Genomic DNA, 19227 nt, shown 5'->3' on the forward strand with positions numbered 1-19227 from the left:
TGGCACTGTACACGTAGCACTCTATTCTGCACCTTAATTTCAAATATCTGGGTCTAAAAAAACCCTCTATCTGATATTTTGCCCTTTAGAAGATAAGTACAAAATAAATTGTGTAAATGTATCAAAATCGGAAAACGTGTAAATAAATTTCGATCACGTTGCTTTTATTGCACTTTTGAAATAGCTCACACTTTGCACATTGATCTTGATTTGATGGCGCTTAGCCATAGATCAGGATCTGTTATTCAAAAAATTGGCCAACCTTAGTCTTAATCACTACCAGTTTGGTACTTTGCACTTCTGACTTGCTACAGATAAATATATGCAACTCTGTACCAACTTGTGCATAAAATAATGAAAGATTCATCAAACAAAAGATAAAACTCCCAGAATCTACAGACCCTCAACACTGTGACAATATGTATTGAGAATCTGCAGATTCTGAGTTTTGTGATTTGTTTGATCCTAAGTAATGTGACCAATAGCTAAGGGCCTCAGTGAGTATAAATGATGTTGTTGTAGAACATAATATTGGTTGTAAAAAGTTTTCAAACTCCTTTAATTCCTTCATCTTTACTGGACACCTTCTCCTAAATGAAGATTCTGTGAAGCTGCTTTGTGACAACATCAGTTGTGAAAAGCGCTATATAAATAAATTTGATTTGATTTGATTACTCATTAATGAATAACTTTTTAGATCACATGTAGTCTGCTTATTGAACAATTGCTGTTTATTATGTGAATCACATGAGTTCTTGAGAATACAGATACACTGTTACTGATACAGAGAGAGGTTTTTTTTTTTTTTTTTTTTCAAGCTCAAGGACAAAAAAAAAAAAAGCAGGAAGCAAAGTTGTTCCTCATTTTTCTTAAACACGTTGCTACCTGCTTGCCTTATCAGATATAATTTCTGCCTGGGTGTTTTTCTCCCTCTCGTGGGTTTAGCCGATTCACTTACTTTGCCGGTGTTAACACTGTTGATTTGTGTGTTGCTGTTGATCTTGATGAGAAGATTAAATCTGTAACTCACATGCACCACATCAATTCACACTCATATACCAAGCCTAATTGTATGTCAGTGAAAGAACATAAGCGTCCGTAAATAGAAACGGTAATCCTTTTGATGGTGTTCATAGTGTCACAATATTTCTGTGCCTCCCTCTCTCTCACACACTTTCACTCCCTTCTTTCACCCCTTGTTAAAATACCATTTAAGAGCAAGAAAGGAAAAGAGAAAATTATAGATTTTGGCCCAAAGCCCATTTAGAGTAGTGCTCTTAGCTGTTGCTAGAGGGCAGACTTGTTCAGAGATCAGTTACATGCACACTGCCTGCCTGGGTGTTATTCTTATTCTGGTGATTTTTAAGGCTTAAATAACGTTGAATGTTAATGTTGAATTTTATTATTATTATTATTTTTAAAATAAGGTTAAACTTGGTTGGTTACTCACAAGCTCCTTAGTCCAATTTCACATTCCATATTAAAAACTAATTATATTGAGATTGCTGGACCATTTTAAGATGGGACATAAAATTAGAGTATTAGCTGGTGAGTAAGAATCCAGCATCAATGTAGTTGTCACATACCACGGGAAGAGTGTGTGAGCAGTGTTCACACATTGAAGGATAGAACTGAAGCTGTTACATCATCGGACTGACATTTTCACACGCTACAGAGGGTGTGAGCATTTCCTGTGTGAGTCTTATTCACATACGGACTCTCTCTCTCTTTCTCTCTCTCTCTCTCTCTCTCTCTCTCTCTCTGTCACTCAGCTACTCTTTGCGACATATATCTTTTCCGTTGATCTATGCATTGCTTCTGTTCCAGAGTGAGTCTTTTTGCTTAATGTTACTCAGAAAGGCTATTTATAAATGCTCTCATGGTCACGTGGTGTTCCACCTTGTACTCTAGGTGGCGATGTGGTTTTGTGTGTCAAGTATTCCCACCTCAATACTGCAGCTGCACTCCTGTAGTCACCAAGCACATTCTTCTGATTTTACAGACAGCAGGCCCTAATAAATGAATATTCACTTTCTTCACATAGATATTAATAATGTCTCTCGGTGTTGATGAAGGCTTAAATCTGCTTAATGTTTCACTTTTTAGTCTATATATTTTCAGTGCTTTTCAATAGCATCACACCTGTCAGTGTTTAAAGCCTGCATGGCTTTTAATCCCGAACTATTCAGGAGAGTTTGGCATTGCATGTGGCATTGTGCAGCTGCCAGTTCTGTATTGTTTTGTATGGGGGCTGGGCAGACAGAGTTTGGTGGCATTATAGCGATGTACATTGTCAGCAAAAGCAGAGACTCATTTGAATGTGGAGCAGTGAGTCAGCACAATCAGTCCTGCCTTTATGTAAAATGGCTCCCAGGATGGACCTTGTCATTGATTTAACTAAAAAGGAACTTTTCCTGCATTACCCAAACACTTTCCAGTAACTCCTTAGCTCAGCGGCTTCTGTTTTGGCCTGTAGATCTTTGAAAACCTCTTGTACAGTGATATACTTAAGATGTCAGAATGTTGGTTTTGTTACAGAGGTCTACCTTGCTTGCAAAAAGTGATTATGGCACGTAAACCATAACACTGAACAAATTGTCTGATTGTTGATCATAAATATTTCCAACAACCTAATATAATACTCATATATTTATGACTGAGTACTTGAATACCTCATGACCCAAAGTATTGCTGCATGTTGTTGTTATTAATAATAATTTATATTATTTTATATTTATTTTATTTTTTTGCTGTCTGTTATTTTAGAATTGTCTTAAATATATAAATGTATAATGGAGTAATCTTTTGTATTTATGATAATGCCATAATATTGCCCAAACTGCCATAATATTGGTAAACATGCTTAAAGTTCACAGTCACAATTTAAGGTGCACTGAGCAATTTCATTTAATTTTCTAATGAGTATAAATATTGTACAATTTGAAGTACATGATTAAACATTGTAATTTTAGCAGTAGCATCATCACAGTGATTTCTGTGCCTGAAAAACTGTTTGGAAAATTACACTCAAGGCCTTAGTGGCTATGATTTATTGCTGTGATTTCGACTGCTTGGTTTCTGGAAGTTGCCTTGAGTAATGTGCTAGTGCATAGTTCAGGATTTGGGATGTGCAACCTCTGGCACCTAGGTAGGTGAACTACCACAATATAATACCACAAACAGATACTCCAGTAAAACTGAATAATGTACATATTAAAAAGTTTATATCTGAATATTCTAGGGTGAAAAATGTTGTCATTTTATCAAGAAACTTGATAGTTGACCGCTGACACTAGAATAAGTGGGTAGGTTTAAGTTTGAAAATGTTTTTTAAAACAAGGAAAATAACATTCACTTTTTTCCTTGTGTGATATGATCTGTCTGCCAAAATGTAAACAAGGAAATATTCAGAAATGAAAAACATATAGCTTAAAATAACCCTGTGTATATCTGGGCATTATGGACAAAATGTTATTGCAATTAATTGTTTATATTAATTTCTCAATTTTTCACAATTTGAAAAGAAAATATAACAAATATTTTGAATGTTATTGACTTGACTCTCATTTAAAATATTTATTCAAGTATAATACACATGCACAGTATGGAAATGCTTAAATCTACAAGGAAATATTTTACTGGACCTGTGTGATATTTTGATTATTGTACTGAGATAACTAAATACGTACACACTGAAAAACTGTAACATAATTATTGTGCTGACTTGTCTATCATGATAGCAATATGTATATATTTTTTTATTTCCCAGGCCTAGTCGCCAACTTACTGCAGAGTCAATTGCTACAAAACTTCACACTTAATATGGCCTTCAGATTAGTGCTTAGAGAGCTTCATGGAATGGGTTTCCATGGCTGAGACACTGCATTGTGCTTGGTGATGTAAGGCTTAGATGGGAAGTGTTGGATGCAGTGTAAAACCACTGGACTTTAGAGCAGCGCAGACCCTTCCCCATCTGGCAATCCGATGGACGAGTCTAGGTTTGATAGTTGCCAGATGAATGATACTTGTCTGACTGTATTGTGCCAAGTGTTTTGTGGAGGGCCAATTATGGTGTGGGGTTGTTTTTCAGGTGCGCTGCCTCTTAGGTCCAGTGAAAGGAACACTATGTAATATTTTTACCTTAAAATTAGGATATATTTAGAAAATTAGGATATGTACCCCCTGCCCCAATTGATTTCAGTACAGAGTTGTAAAAATGAATCTCCGTCGCTTTGACAGATTTTCTGTTTTGAGGTAAAAACGGTAGAAAAATACTCCTAACCATCACAGTGCAGGAGCCCTTCTTGTATAAAACATGTGAAAATAAATAGTCATTCAGCAGCTGGAATATTTACTGAAACATAATGAACAACTTTGCACACACTCTTTCAATCTCACCCCCCACCCCACCCCAAACTCCAAATTCATGAGGAACCATTAGTAATTTTTTAAAAAGTATGAATTAGCTACACTTAAACTAACACATGTGTTCTCTATGATAAAAAGAATGTGTTTTGCTTCTATCCAATTTGAATTGCTTTAAATAAAAGTAGATAAAATGATTAGTTATTAATACCAGGATCAACTGCACCTAGGTCCTAATTATTGATTATCATATTGGCCCAAAATATTCTGTATCAGTTTATCCCTAGTATTAAATGCTATAATAAACCAAGGTATGGTCACACTGTTGGCAGCAGTTACCTCTGTTAAAAAAACATCTTTTCAAAGGTAAAGTAAAACCAAAACTTAACATGTGCTTTGTAAATAAAACTAGATGTCTTTGGTACAGTTTTTGGAAAGGAGGTCAAACAGGATGGGTCAGTTTGTATGCAAGTGTGTGCTATGTAGTATATAGCTCTGACCTTCTGGGTTATTGCTGTGTTATCAGTGTTAACAGGCACACTAAAGATGTCACTCCCTCCTCCTTTTCACTGGGGCAAGTGTGCTCTTTCACTCCCTCCCTTTCTTTTCATCCCCCGAGAAGAGGCATAACTGGGCGGGACTAGTAGATTCTGTGCTTGTATTGGCTACTCGCCCAGACGTGTTATCTTCTGTTGAACATGTCCTGACTCCACCTAGATAGTGCCTGGCACCCAACCTGTGCCACTCCGCCCATCAAGTTACATCATTGTAAAGAAAGAGAAAGACCTGCGATGTTTTCTCACTTGTTTTTTTGCTCTGTCTGTCCTTAGGTGGTAAGGCTAGGCTCTAGAGAGAGAGAGAGGGAGGGACTGCACAGGTGATTCTATAGGGGCAGTAAACACAGCTGGACAGCAGGATATGTAACTTGTCGTGTGCTCTGGTTCACAACTACAGTTAAGTGCCTGCTTGTGCTGCAGTTGCCAATATGGATATGAGCGATGGATTCTACTTTTATGCACTTTGCCTTCATGGATGCTCCTGAAATGGCACAGAGCATTGATGCTGAAGGGAGAGGTGTGAACTTCTTAGATTATATAAATTTTTATGTCTGCTAAAAAAAAACACAACAAAAAAAAAACACTTTAGCAGTCTCTGAGCGGAGAGTGAACTCTCTCACTCTGAAAGTTTGGGCCTGATCAAGTTATGTGTTAGTGCAGCAGTTGTCTGTCTAGTTACAGACGTTTATTTTCTGTGAGAAGATGGTGTGTCTTGGCACATTTACTGTGTGTCTGGAGTGAAATTGTACACACATGGAGTTTCTCAGGAGCCTCGTCCCCACAGTCATCTCCGGGGACAGTGGAGGACTGGGGGAGCCTGGGGGGCTGTTGTCACGGGAGACGGGCCCTCGCTTGCTGAGGATGAAGCGTCTGAGCCTGCTTTCAATGGGACAAACTATTGAGGAAGACCCTGAGGGGTCAGCCCAAGCAACCCGTCCACCACGACTGACTCGGTATTACACCAAAGGTACAGATTCAAGCTAATTCAATATTATTTATAGAGTGCTTTATGATGCTAAAGAGCTGTCACAAATATTTGATAAACTTGAAGTATTTAATTGTGTAATTTATCATACTATCATACAAATTTTCTAATTTAAATAATGCTTTTTGGTGTGAGTACTGAACTTATAGAAATATTCTGATTTAAAAGCTTCAAATTCATAAGTTCATATCTTTCAAATTCAGATCTCAAAATTAATAGACCAAAATCTACACCAGAGCTGAATCATCCGGGCTTCCCACGAAAAGTAAACTTCCACAGTCTTCTACAGAGCTCTCACACCCCCTTCCCAATTCCCACCCTAAGCTCTATGGCCTTTCTTAAAGTCTGCAATTTGATGACTTTGTATAAGTGTGAGCAGAAGCAGCACTAAAGTTCAATTGTTCAAGGGTTCTGAGAGCTGAGGGTAGAATTGGAACACATTTTACCTTTCACCCCTTCAGCTGTGTATATCTACACTGCTCTAAATTTAAGCACTGCTCAGATGCATACTGCATTAAAGTGTTACAGTGTTTTATTGGAATATGTTGAAAGTTTTGAGATAATTTATCATAATCTTTTAGTCATGTTTGGAGATATTGATATGAGCCATTTCCTGCTTTATACTTAGTAAAACTGAATGTTATCTCATCTGTCCCTTTAATCCACACCAACACACTGGACCCACTTGATTGTTAAAGCTTTTCTGATCAGTTCACTTACCTCAGAGCATTAGGAAGGAACATAAAGAGGAACCTAGACTGAAAAGGGAACCCAACCTCCTCATGTCTACCCATGACTAAAAACAAGACAGGTAGAATGCAATCAGTGTGTAGTGGAGAGGAAGGGACAGCTTTATGACCATAGTTTGAATTGTAGAGAAAAAACAAGCTGTGAAAATAATTGGTGTGACCTCTTGACCATTCATATACGTTTAGGTAATGATTAAACTGAGGTTACCCTTATTCTAACCCTAGCAAATAGTATCTGAAATGTATATGGTGTAGACAGTGTTCTGGTTTGTTAGGTCTAACCTGAAAACCAATTCTACATACTTCAGTGTACAATTCTGTGTCACAGTTTACAAAAGGTGTGCATCTAATCATAAACTTCACACCCTGTCTGCGTCTTGCACGAGTGTTTTTAAAAAAAAAAAAGAAAAGAAAAAAATTGTCACGATTGTCACGTTAGTATTGTAGCATTTGATGAATGCTCACTTTGGTAAAATGTTTGTGCTAGTTGGGTATTGGCAGAGAAAATATTTGTCTTAAGGAGAGCTTCTCTATTCATCAGGTAGTTAAGCAAGGCAAGAATTGTTTTTATATATTTATTTTTTATTTTGGTACAAGTTGCTGGTTTCCTGCCTGCCTTCAGGTGGTATGTAGTGCATTTTCTGCAGTGATGAGCCCAGAGTAATAACTAAATTGGGTCTGTTCACCATCAGCGAAGCAGCACAGTGACTGACAAAGTAGTTTACTTCAGCCATAGTGAAACAGGTCTCATATTATCAGCAATAATAAAAGCAGATAGAGCTCTGCATAATCTCCAAAACACCAACACGGTAACAATCACAGCAAAAAATACTCTCTCAATGTGTCAATGAAATTACAGGACATATTTTCATCCAGATAGTTTTGCCACTTTCCAACCAATATGCAGTGCCATTAACGTTATTATGATGAACTCGTTTTATTAGCGAACTTGACTTTAAATGACTTTCACAATTCTTTGAAAAATAGCTCCTTCGGTCCACCTTTTTTTGCTGCCTTCCTCACTCACTTTTGACTCCCATGTGTCATCCATGTTGCATCTGAGTGTTGCAGAGCAAGTCTCGCATATGACTGGAAAGTTTTCCTTCAAGTTTTGGTGCTGCTAACAACCAGATTCTCACATGACAGCAGGGAAAGGCACAGCCAGTCACACTGGCCATATGTGGCCGTATGAGTAGAGAACGTTATTTAACCCTTTCTGCACCTCTAGGTTAAGGAGACACTGTTTTTGGGAAAATATTATTGGTGGGGACACATCACTTCTGTCCATGCTAATTCTACACCCTTGTATTGTTTGAACTAAAAGTTTTTTGAATTTCAATAACTGATACAGCACGCTTTTGTGTCCTTCTAGTCTTATTGTTGTAAGTTGTTCAACATTATTATAGTTCTAACTTTTCCTCACTTGAATTTTGTTTTAAATATTGATTAGAACACCTAATGATGAACTCTGTATTGTGAATCATGATCTGAATGTAGATGTTTGCCAGAGAGTATTCTGTGAGCTTTCCAACTAAAAATGCAAGTTATTATTATTATTTTTTTGTCATTATTTGAAAAATTGGATAATAAAAATATTTGTAAATCAAAGATAGTAAATAATGTTTGCCATGTTTAAAAATCTGTACCAAAATTATTTAAGCTGAACCTGAGGCTTGAGGTCCAGGAATATGGATGGTCTATGTGATTTGGGGTGTAAATATTCAAGATGTAAATGTATATTTAAAGTAGTGTTTTTTTTTTTTGTTTTTTTTTTGTTTTTTTTTTGCAAGACTGGCCAGTTGAAAGAGAAGTCCCACAATACCATTAAGAACAACTTGAAATTAAGTTCTGCGTTTGGTCCCTGACCATAAAAATATTATTGTGAAAGCAAGTCTCAACCTATAAGAAGGTAAAAGATGATTAATAGCACACAGGACGCACACACCTGTGTTTTTTAAACACATACTGTTGACTGATTTTTATCAATCAAATGAGCAGGTAAAAGGTCATGTAAAAATTCAACCTCCTTGTTTGTTAAAAATGACATTACAATCCTCAAACCAAAACTGCAAGCCTTTAGAATGAGCAGTGTTCAGACCTGCTATGATCTGTGTGCATAAGAGTGTGTGCCAGAGTGTATGACTTTACCACAACCCTGGAGAATTGATGAGTTGCCATTGTTTGATCATCTCTGTATGCTCATATGCCTGCCAGGACATGCACATGGCTCTGGCTGTGTCTGTGTGCTCATCCCTAAAGCATGATTCCACTCCCTCTCCACTCCTAGCACTGTGGCTGTACCCCACCTTACCTTAGTGTGACATAAAGAAGACGACACATCCTGATCTGCAGGCTTCTTAAGCTACCAGTCTTCTGCAGGCCTGCAAGGCCTGCCATGTTTAATCTGTTACATAAGTGCTTGTGTTTAAATTTAAAGCTACGGACTGCTGTAGATGAAGTAAAAATATATGGTTTAACAATAAGGAACTGTGTTACATCTATATTATGACAGACATTCTGTTCCATATAAATACACAAATAAGTACCATGTGAAAATGGTAAAGATTTGAATCACTGGTTTCCTTAATATTGAATGAATAAATATTTTTGTAGGCTTTAAAGACTCTGTTATAGGTGTGGTTCGTTCTGGAGTGCTTGTCTGAACAGGGAAACAGAGAAGTAAATTTTTCTATTTGTAAATACAAAGGCAACAGCACAAAAATAGTCTGTTCTCTAAATGTAATACAAAGCAGCACTGCAAAGCCTGGGGCTGTGACAACTTGTCAAATTATTGATAATCACTGCCATGAAACCAGTAACTCCTGAAACACACAGCTATGAGCTTTGATAACATCTGTTTTGGCCAGATCATTTTTAATATCAAGTATATTTCTAAAATTGGTGGACTATTCATGAAGCATTTATTGGTTTTCATGCTCTTATGAAACTTAAATATGACCTAATGACGTCAACAATAATAATAGCCAGTTAAAAATAAGAGCAAAGAGAAACTAGACAAGCCTAGTTTAGCCGGACCACCATTAGCCATATAGCCATTGTCACAGAGGTGTTTCTGGCATTTCAGAGACAGGAAAGCCCAAAATACATCTGGAGAAGTCTGGAGAAGCTTTGGTGCTTCATATTAATGTCTTTGTTTACAATAATAAGAAGTAAATTATAAAAATAGTTTATCAGGTCAGTTGCTGTATGATCATGGAAAGCCTGTTGTTTTCTGTAAGCGCAAATGCCTCTTCTAGGCCAACCCTGTAGGCGGTCCGGCAAAAATAAAGAATAATGTAAGAATAATGACTTAAGTTAAATGAAGAAAAATATTACGCTTATGTTGTTTTTGAATAAAATTTAATATTTACAACAATCTTTCATGATGATTCTTTAGCGCAATTTTGGCTATAAACTTTTCAGTTCACAGACATTTGTACTCATTCTCTTTTTAATTTAATGTGTTTTTATCACATTAGGTAAAAGCATAGAAAATCAGAACATGAGCAGCACACGCTTTATTTTATTTTTTATTTATTTATTTTTCCCCCCCTTCTCTCTTCCTTCTTCCCCTCTCCACATGAACAACAAAGGTCCCTAAGGGCTTAATAAATTATGCTCTTAAATTTAAAAACATGCTTTCTACATTTGGCAGTAAAACAACACAATACAAACACAAATAAGCCATGAAGTGAATGATGACATAAGAGGAAAACACAATGGATTAGTATTTTATATTCTTTGCATTCAAATAAACAAATCAGGGATAAAGTATTGTCACAGAAGAGATCATCACTCTTCAGAATGTTGGGTTTCATTTAAACCATTTTTGGAAGAGAGCACAACTTTCTGTTAGGGGTCATTCCGTTCTTGGTTAATGACAAGATAGGACTACTAACATAAAATTTCCCAGTAACTACTTTTTTTATTTTTTTCTTTGGCTGCCGATCGACAGCTCACACCCTATTCCAAATAATTCCTCACCCCACCTAGTATTGCCTGGTAAGCTAAAGTTGTTGTTCTTTTTCCCCCTCACTTGTCCTCTTCACATTCTCTCACACCCTTTCCCTCTCACACTCTGCCCTGTTTGTCTGTCTCTGTCTCTCTCTCTCTCTCTCTCTCTCTCTCTGACTTACACTTTCACTCTGTTTCATAACAAATGGAAATTGTGGGGACCAATGTGTGTGTAAATAGTGTCATGCAGTAACTATAAAGCCTCATTTGCTTATAGGGCATTGGTGGAGTCTCTTGTATTAAGGGACATGTATACAAGAACCTGCTGATTTGCATCTCTCCAAGCACTCTGGAAATCTTTTTGCATAAGTTTGTGTGCCAGTCTGTGGAGACGTAGATGTAATGGTTGCAGGTGAGCCTTTGCCTAGCCTTCATGAGTTAACATAACAGCCCCTCCCTGATAGAGAATCTAATGTACCACAGGTTTTTTTTTAAAATGTTTATCTTTATTGTTTGCTTCATGTAAAAACTGTACTTAATTTTCTGCTTGAGCCTGTTATTAATAGTGATATGACTAAGCACATTGGAAATGATTTTGGACATACTGTCAGTTATGTTCAGTTGATGCAGCTTCAGTTGATGTAAGCCAATGAAACAAATAATGCCAATTAATATTATTAATAATATTCATTTAATTAATTAATTATTCTTTGTATCTTTTTTTTCTCTAGTTCATTAGATTTAAATCTCCTTTCTTTTTCTCACTTTTCTTCCTTAGTAACAATTCCTTACTCTTCCCTTAGAATAAATTGGCTATATATTTTTTAAAATTCTGACAGTTTTGTCTTCTTTCAAGTGGAAAAATAGAGAAACAGAATCAGAAAGTGAAGTCAGGCAGTGTAGGAAGTGGTATGTAGTAATGGGTGTGTCTTCACTCAATGCTACTCGTGCTTCCTCTGTGAGAAACAAACTTATTCATTACACTCTGTTTCCCTTCTCTCTCTCTCCTTCAGTTTTGTCTAGAGCAGTAGTCCCAGATGCATGTGCAAGTGTGAATTTTTAAAATCGTACTTTAAACTGTATCAGGGCATTTTTTTTTCCAGCTTTGCCTGCAACATGAGTCAAAAAAGTAAAGAGCAGCATTACTAGATGTGACTTAAGTTTTGCCAAAACCACTTATGATCCAAGTGGTGCAAGAAGTAAGTAGTTCTCCCTTAATGTGCTTTCAGTTATTGTAAATACAATAGAGCTTGCAGTATAAAAGTTGCACACAGCATCCGTTCAGATTGCAATAACAAGTGAGGGCAAAATTTTAGATTTTGGATTTCTGACTTGTTACAGATCTGTACCATTTTCAAAGGATGATTTCAGCATTTGATGGTAGTTAGTTATTTGTTTTTCTGAAAGTGACTTTTAGAAGTCACCAGTTTAACATCAGATTCCATTTTTTATCCATTCTTTTTACAATGTTGAGAAGCTTTTTTCTTTGAACTTCAAATTTTAAGACTACTTAAGGGATTTTGGAAATACTAAAACATCATATAAGTTAACAGACTGAATAATTACATTATTGAGTTTTAGGTGAGAAACGTAACCAAAATAACTTGTCTATTAAAGGGGATTGATTCTTCTATCTTTATTCTTATCTGTCCTTCTTTCTATGACTAAGTTATAGGACGCTTTGTGCGTGTACATCTGTGTGTTTGTTCCTGCGCTGCTGACGGGTGCGCTTGTTTCCTGCAAGGTGTGCTGAGTCTCACAGCCTGTGCTCAGGCTGCTGATGTCATCATGGCTCCAGTGCTGCTTAGCTCCGCAAGCCCTGCAGTGGTGCATCGGCTCTGACTGACTCCTCAATATCTGCTATCTAATGGAGCTGTTTTTGAGAGTGTTGCCAACCAGTTCCAGACTACAAAATATGATACAGTAACTGAAAGGCTAAAAAGTAGGCAAAGGTACACAGAGTGTTTGATTTTTAGATTGGACCTAAGTGTCCACTACAGCCTATTCTTTAGCAGTCTTAATGCTCCCTAGACAGTAAAGGGCTGTTTGTAAAATACTTTCTGGCTGTTGTGGGGCAGTAGTATCATCAGCTGGCATCGTAGTTTAGATGTTTTTTTTTGTCCTGTAAACCTAAAGATGGATTTAGGGTTTGAATTACCATATTGATTATTGTGCTTTGATTTTCCTCTTCCTCTCATCTCTCTCTTTCTGTCTCTGAGTGCAAAATGCTCTTTCCAGGAAATGCACTCTCACTGTGCCCTCATGGGGAGGGGAAAAAAATCCTTTCACAGACAGTTTGGGGAGACTCAGCTGTTGACTTGTACTTTCACAGAAATCTGTAAAATCATCTTTTCCAGAAAATGTACCAGGAAAGGTTATTGTTGCTCTCACAAGCAACAAATCTAAGTGACATTTTATCATTATTCAAACAATACCATGTCTATAGCTTACTTTTCTATTGTGATTTTACAAACTTACGTTTAACATTTGCTGTGTAAAATTTTTTGCACAAGAAATTTTCATTTCTGAGCAGTAAGCCTTTATTTACATGGAAACACATGGTCAGTAATAAATACAACATACCACTTGAGAGTACATCTACCCTTATAAAGATTTATAAGTGGTTTACATATTGTTTATTAATAGTTATTAATTATTTTGTAAACAGCTTACAAGTCATTAATCACCATATATAACCCAGATAGAAAGGACAACAGTAAACTGTAGTTTGCCAAATAGTGATCCCATACCCATGTATAATAGTAAACCTCATATCTTGCTGAATGCTGAATTTGTGGAATGTGTTACCTATCATCACTGTCCAAAGAAATAATTTTTTTAATGGATTCTTAGTTTACTATATTATTGGAACCCAGCAGCTGTCCTTCACATTGTCTGAACATTTCATGATGATTGGAACTATATAAATTGTCCAAAAATTTTACAATGACATTCACTGAAAGTTAAGAGAGTTGTCTCTTTTAGTATAGAATTACTATTTGGAGATGCTAACTGTTTTAACTTGTGTGTGTATGTATATATATATATATATATATATAATTTATTTTAAACTAGCAGTTTGTTTTGGATATAGTGCTGGATACACTCTTAACCTCAGTCTTCCTGAATGTATTGAAACATATTTTGTAGGGATAGATTTCGTGGAACTTACGAGGTGGAATGTGTTTTGCAGTGCTTATTAACCCTTTGGGTTCTAAGGACATTTTCTCAATTTTCTGAAATTCGCCTTTAAAGTACTTGTATTATAATATATTGCCCATATGTTTTATATCAAAATGTTCAGAACGATCTCAGCTCTCTCGTTAAGAGAGGCCCATGTGAACTAGAGCATTTTATGAAGAGATAATCTGTATCTAACCCTGAAAAACTAAAATCTGATTTTAGAAAATCTTTATATTTCTTGTGAAAACATCCCTTTACTCATGTGAATGAATTTTTTTGGTGATTGAAATCAGAGTCTTAAAAATGAGTGAATGCACAAGTTAGACACGGCAAAAGGCAGAGGAGGCGTGTCTCAAGCTTATACATAGACTCGTAATTCGGGATGTACAGTATTGCGTACATTCGCGATAATATGCAATCGAAAAGAGCAGTTTCTGCACATTCAGAGAGTGTTTGAACTATATTACAGCGTTATCGCTAAGATATTAATAGAAACATCTTGAATGGTCGTATTTGACGCGTCGGCGCGTTCTTCAACCCGAAAGGGTTAATCTGTACATGGGGAGTTCATCTTCATTTGTCTTTGGACGAGAAATAGTTTTTAATTGGCAATGCCTTGTAGTGTAAGGGCTTGTTAGGATCATGGTCTTAGTTTAGTTCAAGTCTGGTTGCAGTTTGAAATTGTGTTTATAAAAACAAAAAATAGTTTTCCTTTGCTTATTTTACCTGGATTTATTTTCTGAAATCTTATGTCAGATTTTATGTCAATTAATTATGTCAGATTTTGATTCTGTTACAATATGGGGAAAAGGAAAGTTTTGTGTGTGTGTAAGTTGATGAGAAATCATGCTCATGTCTTTATGACGCAGTTTGAGAAATCACGCATTTTCTTTGAACGCCTAATGATCTCGGCCTATTTACACAAGATCTCCTTTTCAGGATCCAAGACCAGGATCTTTCTGTTTACTCCAAACACTGAGAGGCACTGTAGAGGGTTGGATTATGTGTATGGAAGAGATGTGGATGATGGACACCTGGTGTGAGTTTAGTCATTTTACCTAGATTGCATAAAAGGGCGAGGCCATCTTTACCTGCTGAGGGCTGTTGACCATTTCTCATGGAGCTCTGCCATGAGCTCTACCTTTCTTAAAACAGTGCTGTGTAATTTTGGCTAGTTTGAGGAATTGGCAACCTCTCTGGTGGAAATATAGAATTGCATGAAACTTGAGGGTGAACACTTTTTTTTTAATGTGGGTTGGGCTGTGTTCGATTTCCTTAAGCACATTTGTCTTATGATTGCTTCACATTTAAAAATGTTAAGTATATTTTCCCCATTAGTTTCAGCCAGGCACAACAATGATGTGCACACTTTACATTGGTCAACTTAATGTTCAAGAATAATTTGAAAAAGCCACAACAATGTGCAGCTTTCAATCGTGCTATGAAGTGAGATTTATACAATGGAGAAAGGCATTTTTATTATTATTATTTTATTATGATTCTTATTAAAGGGACAAGCTAATATGTATTTTGTGTCTTCTTTGTAGTCATTTTGTTATGTTGTGTACATGTTTTTAATATGCAGCATGGTGGTGTTGCATATTTTATCAAAAATTTTCCAGCAAACATGGCACAGCAGTAGCCTCGATTGATCCCTTTGTTTTATACAAGCGGGTCCTTGGGTATAGCATTCAGGTTTATAGCATCTATGGCTTCAGGTCAAGGTGCTATCTAAAATCCAGGTCAATATTAATTTATTTTTAATAATTTGTTTTACTTACTACTTTAAACTCTGTCACTTCCCTATTGACTTCTCTGTTTCTTTGCTTTGGTCATGAATAAAGCTGCAAAAGCTGAGTGAGTTTGCTATTGCAATGACACAATATTCAACAAAACTCCTTTCCTTCCTTTCACTAGCTTTTCAGCCCTTGAGCCGCATGCCCACGAATGTTAATCAGTAGTCAGTAGTTTAAGTGGCACTTAAACACAATATCGGTATAGGCTACAGAGAGCCTATACACTTTTCCTTGGAGACACAGGTAAATACGGATGTACATCTTGCTGCGGTTATTGTTTGCGCTGCTATTTGTGTAGATCCACAAAGGAAAAAAGAACACGTAAAAATGTCTTTGGGTCGTGGATGAGAAAACATGGTCACACTGGAATAGCACAGTTGAATAGCACATAGTTGCTGTTTCATTCCACCTTAAATGGTTCAGAAACGGCTGTAGCGTGCGCCACAGTGTTGTCATTTAAGTTGGAATGGAAAATTAGAATAAAGGCTGTAACAGTGTGTCATGTGGTGCACTATGTTCTCATACAGATCAAATCAAATCAAATCAAATTTATTTATATAGCGCTTTTCACAACTGATGTTGTCACAAAGCAGCTTCACAGAATTCCAGTAAGACAAGATTTGACATGAAATGTAAAGACAAATGTAAAACCCTCAAGTGAGCAAGCCAGGGGCGATAATACTATCTATATGGGGACATGTGCGCACTATGAAATATACTGTAGTTTTACCGTTTAATCCGTCCTCCATTGTAGCGCTCCACTGCATGTGCCTGTGTTTACTTTTTGTGCTCAGTTCTCATTGGCTGTTGAAGGGACTCGTTCAGTCGGTGGAGAGTTTACAATATGCAACTACATCCTACTACATCCATGATTTCAAGGTAAAAATATTTGAACTCGGGCTAAAAGTCATGTAGTGTAACCCCTGCTTAAGGCATGCCAAAGAACACTGACATCATTCAAGCAACCAAAAAGAAGCACAGGTCAGCAGCAGTCCTTAGAAAGTGCGTTTCACAGTTGTGACATATATCCTCATGACAGTGTAAAAAGCTGTTCAGTCAGGCTAGTCTTCTTTTTTGTACTTGTTACTGCATTTTTGAAATATGTATTTTTTCATGGCTCTGAAACACAAATTTTTAATGTGCATTTAATAAAGAAGTACCGCTTTATATTTGAACGTTTCATCAATGCAATTTTATCATTGCATATTAGGCACACCGCAGAACCTGCTCTCTCCACAAAGGCGAACTCTGTCCATTCCTGCTGAAAAGTATTATACTCATCTTTTTTTTTTTCTTTTAGCCATCTTCGATAAAAGGGTGTCTGCATTTAGCTAGCTGATTACTTGATTAAAAAGAGGGATGTTTACCTCATGACCTCACAGCGGCCCGTGTACTTTACGCATTATCCAATAAAAATTTGGTCTTGTCCTGGAGGACAGCTGTGATTGGCTCCAGCCACCCGCAAACATGAACATGAGTGGTAGGAAATGAATAGATTGAAATACATGAGAATGTTTTATATTATTAACGTTATTTTTATTTATTTATTTATTTATTAAAGATTTGTCTGTGAGTCAGTTGCAGCCATCAAAAGAGCCACATCTGGTTTGCGAGTCATAGGTTCCTGACCCCTGCCTTAGCAGATCCAGATGACCATGGCATTTTATAAAATTTGGATTGATAATGGATCTAAATATCAATTTGGCGATTGATGAAGTAATGTTTTGGACTTATTTTTAACCCTTTATTCCATTTCTTTGATCCCTGATGGCTTTGAGTGCAGGACAGAAGGGAAAATGGTATTGGTAATATATATTACAATTATTAAAATAAAAAATATATATTTATAATGGAAATAATAATGTCTAGAAATTAAATCAATGAAATGTTCATTGTCTTTTCTTAGAAATGAAACCTATTTTTTTCCAGGCTGTAAAAATCACCACATCATACCCAAACACTTCATGGTTAAGGATTTCCTCAGGCAGCTGCAATATCTTGAGCCAGCCCTTTTTATTTATTTATTTATTTTATTTTTATTTTTATTTTTTTATTTTTTTATTTTTTTTTATTAAAGCAAGCAACGCTGAGAGTTAACTGAAATTTGACCAAAGCTAAATCATGAAGACATAAATTGTGATAAGTAGCAGTGACTCCTTTTTAAATTATTTGGTACACTCACCTCCGAAACTAATAACTGAAATTAGTTTTCTTCAGGAAAGCCTTACTTCACTCAATAACCTCTTACCATTCCAGGCGAGCCCAAATAACCATATTTAAGCAAGATCTTGTCTTGACCCACTTCAGTGTGGTGGGTGTGTATGAGTGTTCTGTGAAGGCCCAGTTCCTGTGTTGCTGTGCTGCTGAACCCGGCCACAATACAGGCCTTTGTGCTGCATGTTTGTTTACAATGCTGCCCTCCTGCTTTGCATAACTCCAACAGGGAGGGACGATCATGTGATGGAGAGAATGTAAGCAGACAGAGAAGAGAGAAAGAAAGCCACGTTATTTAATGTGCTCGTGGGCTATCAGTGCGATCTGTGTTGGGACCATTTTATCTTGTCCCAGGCCTCAAGTCAGATGATGTCATGTGCTAATGTCTTTGGCATTACAGCCAGAAGGGCACCAGAGACACTCAGAGGTTATTTTAGTATTGTCTTAGCTTGCACTGGACATTTAGAATATACTCAGCTAGACAAACGGCCATGACTGTTTGATATCCTTGACAGACACTTTGTTGAATAATGGATTGCAATCGACCTGCCTGTGCCTCACCCACGAACACATTAGTTTAAGCATTGGCAGCTTGGTTAGACAAACCTTAGGGAAATTAGTTTCAACAACACTTAAAATGTTAAGTTTAAAATAATACACTGCATTACACTGTATGATTACTAAACAGGTTAGAATTGCTCACCTGTTCCCGTGCATACAGTTTAAGCCATATTTCACTGTGTTCTACTGTGGTCAGCAGCTTAACAAAGCAAGTATTGTTTGGGGGGTAGATCATCGTCAGTAGAAGTATCCTGCAACCCTGGATGAAGGACAAGAGAATGACTTACACAGTGTGAACCATCAAATGAGCTACAGTCTTTGACTTTGTATCTACACTACAGTGATCCCTCATTTTTTGTGGGGGATGCGTTCCAAGACCCCCTGCGAAGTAGAGGAAAGATATATTTTTTTTTATTGTGTAGTTAACGAGTATTTGGACTTTTAAAACCCTCCCTGTACTGTTAACAACCCACCCTTTGCATTAAACATTTATGTTTTTCAGCTGGAACTACATGTGATATAGTACCAGTTTCTTTAATAGAGTAATTCCTAAGCCGTGATTTAGTGTAAATTTCACTCGGCTGTGGACATGAACAATACATGTACTGTACTGTACGTAAGAAATACTTGTAAATGATATATTTTGGCACCTACAGGCCTAGTCTAATACATGTAAATGTTAATGAAATATTTTGGCTATTCCTCTTTCACGGTTTTCCTAGGTTTTCCCTCAATATCCGCGATATAGTGGCCATAAGCCCCCTTGAAAAAACCCGCAAAGTAGCGAATCCGCGAAAGATGAACCGCGAAGTAGCGAGGGATTACTGTGTATTGCTAAAAGTATTCACTCATCTGCCTTTGCA

The 19227-nt window shown here is 36.7% G+C and overlaps 1 protein-coding gene across 5 annotated transcripts in view; it reads left to right on the forward strand.

Moving 5' to 3' along the window:
• The window catches only part of fryl (furry homolog, like), a 108910-nt gene that overhangs the window by 17017 nt on the left and 72666 nt on the right, over positions 1 to 19227 (forward strand). For 2 of the 5 annotated variants that reach the window (XM_066677598.1, XM_066677599.1), the window contains exon 1: positions 5753 to 5889. The exons of 2 other annotated variants lie outside the window; for them this stretch is intronic. In XM_066677598.1, the coding sequence (XP_066533695.1) occupies positions 5784 to 5889 (106 nt within the window). In that variant the 5' untranslated portion in view covers positions 5753 to 5783. Of the gene's footprint in view, positions 1 to 5752; positions 5890 to 19227 lie in introns of those variants that run through there. One more of the 5 variants, XM_066677600.1, reaches the window with a different exon arrangement.

Source organism: Hoplias malabaricus, chromosome 7, assembly GCF_029633855.1.
Source record: "Hoplias malabaricus isolate fHopMal1 chromosome 7, fHopMal1.hap1, whole genome shotgun sequence".
NCBI classification, from domain to species: Eukaryota; Metazoa; Chordata; class Actinopteri; order Characiformes; family Erythrinidae; genus Hoplias; species Hoplias malabaricus.